Source organism: Lytechinus variegatus, chromosome 10 (assembly GCF_018143015.1).
Source record: "Lytechinus variegatus isolate NC3 chromosome 10, Lvar_3.0, whole genome shotgun sequence".
Lineage (NCBI taxonomy): Eukaryota > Metazoa > Echinodermata > Echinoidea > Temnopleuroida > Toxopneustidae > Lytechinus > Lytechinus variegatus.
In genome coordinates this window covers 2,899,525-2,906,350 of record NC_054749.1, presented here as the reverse complement: position 1 = coordinate 2,906,350, position 6,826 = coordinate 2,899,525, and the positions used below count along the sequence as shown (strand labels likewise).

The following is a 6,826-nucleotide window of genomic DNA, read 5'->3' as shown; positions in this document are numbered from 1 at the left end:
AAAACTGATAAATATCTCTACAACTGAATATACCTTTGATCGACCTGTTTCAAAGTTTCATTTGTTTATCTTCAACATACCTTCAAAATACCTTCAAAATAATTGGTTACTTTTTCAATATCACAACTCCCTCTATGAAGGATCCTGTACTGATCCACTCATAACCTGAATCACATTCAAATATAATATAATCAATATAACACTTAACTCCAACTTCTCGACCCTTTCTTCTAATCACCCATCAATATTAAACATTTCATTTTCAAAACACTGCGAACTCCATGCAGTTTACCATTTTGCCAAGAACATCATAAATTCAAATATAATCAACTTTGCAACTTATCATCAGAGTTTTTCTTTTTTGTCTAAAACTGTCGTCTTTTCCTTTTAAACATCGTTTGCCTCATCTCAACTCTAACATCAACTGTGAGGATCCTGTATTGATCCATCCACGAACACAAATATTCACCATCAGCCAAGGACTGAGATAGAAATAAAAAGCAACATATATCGAGAGTTCTCACTATAAATCAGGTTTCTAAATAACTGAACTATTAATGTCCATCGGATTATCATTCTCATCAGCGTTCATAGTTCTATCAAATATTCCTGCTTCAGTTCGACAAACAATCACGTGCATACGTCACCAAAATCAATCGTATCTCTTGTTCGATTACTCTCGGGGAATCTCGGCGTCCTTCGCGACTTTCGGAAATGCTCGGCTTCAATGACCAGAAGTCGTCAGGGAATTACGTCCCACCTTGGCACCATCTAAAATTTAAATAAACCAAAACCTTTTCTACAATATATCCTAAAACAAATATTTCTTCTCTTACTTGTAAATAACATTTAAATCCAATTCAAACTTGTCTGATTTTCATACATTTATTTATCTCAGTTTTTCAAAACATTTGATTACTAACTAGACTAAGTATAAACTTTAACTTCAAATGAAACTTTTCAACAACATTAAAGTCTCTATAAACCCAAGAAAATGTATATTGATTTCCACAAAACTATCACAATAAATCACATATTATACATGTTATTTTTCTTCTTTTTTTTGTATAACAAAAATTTTAGGATGGAAAAGTCCTTTACACTCACCGATGACTTTCAGCAAATCAGGCTCAAAATGATAAATACTGCTTTCTGACCTCATGCAGGTAATAAAGATTAGCAGCTCACAAACTGGAAAATAAGGCTGCTTCAAAAGAAAATAAGCCTAGAGATGTGCCTTCAGAATGGTAAGGAAAAATAGTAATTTCTCTACTGGCTTCAAAACTGCACATAAGCTGTGTGCTCACCGAAGTTAAAATGGTGTCTGCCAAAACCTAATGGAAAACTACTGCACACACACCCTTGCCCTAAACTATCCCAAGCAGCTGGTCAAAAGGAATTGATCCCTGCCTGGGACAAAAGGGACCAATCCAAGCACGGCATGGAAAAATCCACTGCCCTGGACAAAAGTAACTATTTCAATTAGCTATGGTCATCGATGGCAACCTAAATTAAAGAAGCTATGCTCAATGAAGAATAAAATCAAATTCCTGTCTCTTTGCAACCTGGCTAGAGTATAAGATAAGGTTAAATAGTTTTGCTAAAAAAAAGGGACAAATAAATAAATAAAATAAAATGTATTTTCAATGTAACAATCGCCATCATTGTGAACGTTTACTTTTTGCCAGCCAAATTGGAATTTTACTTTCGATTATTAATCGGATATATTGCACATCTGTCACCTCAAGAGACGTAAGATAGACATTTATTTGTTTTATTTATGATTATTAATGTATAATTTCCTGTAATAAAAGAAAAGGAAATTCAACTTTAACACTCAAATTTTACTTGTTATTTGTTGCAGTAACAAAACACATAATGGATGGTCCATCTGTCACATGGCTTCAGCATATGAGTTAGTGACAGAGTTGCGGCGTTGTGGGAATGGGAATAATTTTCACTGTACAGCAAACCCCTTATGTCCGTTTGTGAGTACTGACATCAACAACTCTGACGTCTGCAACTCATATATTACATCGTCATATATTTGTGTTGTGACTTTTCGAGCCAATCAGAGACATATATTAGCTCCGCAACGCACCGTGCACAGGGTACCCTGTTGGGATATACAGTTTCTTCTTACATTTGCTCATTCTCCTGAAGGCAACAAGAACACACATCGAAATATCGAGTTTAGGTGGTCCTTTTCTGACCAATACATGCCCACTCAAGAATACATGGTTACTGTGAAACTGCTACACTCTTTCTGCTTCAACATGGAAACCTTCAGAAGTTACAGATATATATCCTAATGCATTTCAGTGATCTTGTTTTTTGCAGTTCCAACACAAGTTACAATAACTGAAACAACTCCCAATTCAATCAGCGCAAGTTGGACAGAGATAACAGGTGCCTTGACATACCGCATAGACTTTGTCAGTGCTGATGGCCTACACACTGGATCTATCAATTCACCTGTAAACGCGGCAGTTATTGATACAACCAGTCTACAACCAGGTACAACGTACACAATAACTGTTCTTGGTACTACAGTGGATGGACAGACCATCCCAATTGGTTCAGCTTCTGCTACAACAGGTTGGTATGTTTAGCTTGTCTACACACTGGAAAAAGATTGTAAATAGATATTATGAATATTTAGACCTTCCCATATTTGCATTACTTCTTTGATTGATCATGTTATTGATATATATATTCCTTGTCTTCATCACTTTAAATACATTTTTTTGCAATTCAAGTTTATTTTTCTCTCTGCATAAGATGAACATATGATAAAATATAGATGAGGAAGAAAGAATACATAACATCAAAGACTTACTATAATACGTCCAGCCCAAATTAATTGACAATATCAATATCGGTAGTTACAAAATATATTAAACAAGTAGAAAACATTGAAAAGACATAGAGACACAAGTGGTATGATTTAAATTATTTTTAAAAATATTTACGAAATAAGTTTGATTATCATTAATTTATTTCTAAAGTTATGTTTGGAAATTTTAAATGAACAAGAAATTTTCAAATTAACTGGCAAAGAATTTCAAAATACTGGGCCGCAAAGGAAAATAGATTTATGCGAAAGGCAAGTTCTTATTTTAGGAAATATCTTAGTGAAAGTGAAATAAAAATTTCTTCTCTGTTAAAAATAAAGATTTTCGAATTCAGAAAAAATTTGTTTATTCTGTCACAAGATAAAAGTGATGTTTCTAAAGTGTTTTTTCTTAAGTTTGTTTAAGTTCTTTCAATTATCTGTTCCAGGTATTTTCACGTCAGTTAATGTAGGCCCAGTTACATCAAGCACAATTGCCCTAGACTGGACCCCTATCCCCGATACCAATACTTATCAGGTAGCTTACACTGGACCAGATGGGCAAGTGCACCAGGCTCTGTCAACCACCCCTGACACCATCCTTACTGGACTAAATGCTGTATCTCAATATGACATCATAGTGAGGGCTATTACTAACAGTGGACAACTGATAGATGTTGGTACTACAACTGCCACTACAGGTGCACATTTCATTTATATCTGCATGAATTCTTGAGATAATCCAACTTGATGTATCTGCATGCAATTTGATGAATTGATTAAATTAGAAATATGAAATTAAAGACAAAGTTCAAATTAATTGGCTACTTGCTCCCCCCCCCTTCCACCTGTAAAAGCCTGGTCTGAAAAAGGCCAGTTAAATTAGATTTAGAGTGATTGGTTAACATTGGTTTGACTTTTTAAAAATCTGAGCTAGAAGGTCACACTTGTCACCTGTGTCTGTGATATGTTACAAAAATGAAGCCCAGAAAAAAATGCGTTCGGAAATAATTATTTACGGCTTCAAAAAGTGAAATATAAAGTGACCGGAAACACCATCTTAATTTCATAATACACGTATGCGTAGTATTAAGGCGTATATAAGACACCTATTTACAAAATCGGGGTTTGCGTTGAAGTTTTAGCTTTCAATTCTCAATGGTTGTTTTCAGGGTTTATTAGTTCTAATACATGCACTTGTACACATGATTCATCTTGGTTTGAAAATCTGTTAAATCGGCTGCTCACAAAGTTAAACAATATATACCTTTAATCATTTTTGTCTCACCTGCATAGCAGAGTGAGACTATAGGCGCCGCTTTTCCGACGGCGGCGGCGTCAACATCAAATCTTACCTAAGGTTAGGTTTTTGAAACGACATCATAACTTAGAAAGTATATGGACCTAGTTCATAAAACTTGGCCATAAAGTTAATCAATTATTACTAAACATCTGTCAGAGTTTCATGTCACATGACCAAGGTCAAAGGTCATTTAGGGTCAATGAACTTAGACCATGTTGGGGAATCAACATTAAAATCTTAATCTGAGGTTAAGTTTTTGAATGTCATAACTCAAAAAATATATGGACCTAGTTCCTTAAACTTAGACATAAGATAAATCAAGTATCATCAAACATCCTGAATGAGTTTCATGTCACATGACCAAGGTCAAAGGTCATTTAGGGTCAATGAACTTTGGCCGATTTGGGGGTATCTGTTGAATTACAATCAAAACTTTAAAAGTTTTTGGATCTGATTCATGAAACTAGGACATAGTAGTGATCAAGTATCACTAAACATACTGTGCAAGTTTCAGGTCACGTGATCAAGGTCAAAGGTCATTAATGGTCGATGAACTTTGGCCGAATTGGGGTTATTTGGTGAATTACCATCAAAACTTTGAAAATATGTTGGTCTAGTTCATAAAACTTGGACATAAGAGTAATGAAGTATCACTGAACATCCTGTGCGCATTTTAGGTCACATGACCAAGGTCAAAGGTCAATGAACTTTGGCCATAATGGCGGTATCTTTTGAATAACCATCTTAACTTTGCAAGTTTATTGATCTGACTTTTGAAACTTGGACATAAGAGTAATCAAGTATCACTGAATATCACTTAATATCCTGTGCAAGTTTCAGGTCACATGATCAAGGTCAAAGATCATGTGAGGTCAATGAACTTTGGCCGAATTGGGGTATTTGTTGAATTACCATCCTATTTCTGTAAGCGTATTGGTCTAGTTTATAAAACGTGGAAACAAGAGTAACCAAGTATCACTGAACATCTTGTGCGAGTTATAGTAGTTTTCAAAGTCAGCACTGCTGCTATGTTGAATCGCGTGATGCAGGTGAGACGGCCAGAGGCATTCCACTTGTTTTCTGAGGGTCTTGGTTTTTAGCTCAAGATTAAAAAAAAATAGTCCTCAAATATTGCTGTTTTTATAGGTATTGAAACTTCAGTCACTGTGGGTGCTGTTACACCAAACACCGTAGAAATCACCTGGACACCTGTCCCTGGTACCAATATCTATCAGATAATATACACTGGACCAGATGGGCAGCAGCAACTGGGACAGGTTCTTCATCCCACCACTGATTTCACCCTTACTGGACTTACTCCTGCATCTCAGTATGACATAGCTGTAAGGGCATTTAACACTTATACTGGACAACAGACAGATATTGGCACTGCCACTGCAACTACAGGTACACATTCCCGTATTGGTCTCAAGTAAAAAAAAATACTTGAAGTTCATTGTTTGGGGGGTTAACTAGGCATTTATTGATTTCCAAAAAGCATTAGCATGAGGGTGCAAGTGTGTCATAGTAGGTGGGTGTGTATGTGTGTGTGTAAGATTGGGTTAGCGTGTGTGATTGAGAATTGTATGTTGCTTGATAATTGCATGATACAGCTATTAATTAGAATGGAATATCAAAATATCAATACGGATTTTAGTCGTAAGGCATGCTAAGAGGGCAGGTGAAAAACAATATTTCAATAATAAAATTGACGGGAAGCCATCAATCTCAAAGAAGGAGGAGGTGGACAGAGGGATTTCCTTGGCCTCTCTGATAGCTCTTTGTTCGTAGATTTCTTTTGTGTTTCTTTCTGCGTTTCGAGTATGTCCATCATTTGGGTTACATGTATATATAAAACTAAATTTTACTCCCTCTGCTCCACAATTGTAAAGTTTAGATGGATTGAGACTTATTTTCATCTTGCAATGTGTTTACCAGGTTTGGATACGGTGGTAACATTGGATGCAGTTACAGAAAACACGGTTACACTTTCCTGGACGGCGATAGATGGTAGTACTTTCTACCAGGTTTTATACAGGCCTACTGGCTCGACTCAACCTGAACAACAAATATTAGTTCCTAATGGACCAATAAACACCCAAACCACACTAACTGGACTGACATCAGCTACAATGTATGATGTTCGAGTTGTGGCTTTCCCGGAAGGTGGACCATTGGAAGTTGGAAGCATCACACCAACAACAGGTCCGTACACAATTTATCTTCAATCACAACATTCGGCCCTTTATTTTTCTTTGAAAATGTGAAGGCTATGTCTATGGTTCTCGGTAATGATATGCAGCTTTTAATCGTTCCAAAGTTCTGAATCCATGTGTTTTAATATTTGATAGAGTATTATCCTATGTACAGGAATCCTTTTTCCTTAAGTGCAGAAATAGTCCCGTTGCCTCATATGGAAATTTTTACAATTTTTGTCTCGCCTGCATAGCAGAGCGATACTATAGGCGCCGCTTTTCCGACGGCGACGGCAGCGGCGACAACATCAAATCTTAACCTAAGGTTAAGTTTTTGAAATGATATCATAATTTAAAAAGTATATGGACCTAGTTCATGAAACTTAAACATAAGGTTAATCAAGTATTGTACAACGCCTACTTAGCTTGTTGTACGCGATCAAATGGGAGGCTGAATGTCACACATTCGTACCGTTGCACACAAGACATTTGGAG

General features: G+C 36.1%; 1 protein-coding gene across 1 annotated transcript; it reads left to right on the top strand.

Annotated features, from left to right (window-relative positions):
- The first annotated feature begins 3,097 nt into the window (after positions 1-3,097).
- Positions 3,098-6,403, top strand: LOC121422570 (tenascin-N-like). Its single transcript, XM_041617717.1, has 4 exons — positions 3,098-3,140; positions 3,283-3,534; positions 5,283-5,543; positions 6,075-6,403. The coding sequence occupies exons 1-4, from the start codon at positions 3,098-3,100 to the stop codon at positions 6,401-6,403; spliced, it is 885 nt and encodes a 294-aa protein (XP_041473651.1).
- Positions 6,404-6,826: the final 423 nt, after the last annotated feature.

Bases quoted from the DNA above. Each gene is read 5' to 3' on its own strand.
- LOC121422570 (XM_041617717.1), top strand. From the start codon at position 3,098: ATGCGAAAGGCAAGTTCTTATTTTAGGAAATATCTTAGTGAAA. The intron at 3,141-3,282 runs GTGAAATAAAAA...TATCTGTTCCAG, and splicing joins TAGGAAATATCTTAGTGAAA to GTATTTTCACGTCAGTTAAT. The intron at 3,535-5,282 runs GTGCACATTTCA...CTGTTTTTATAG, and splicing joins TACTACAACTGCCACTACAG to GTATTGAAACTTCAGTCACT.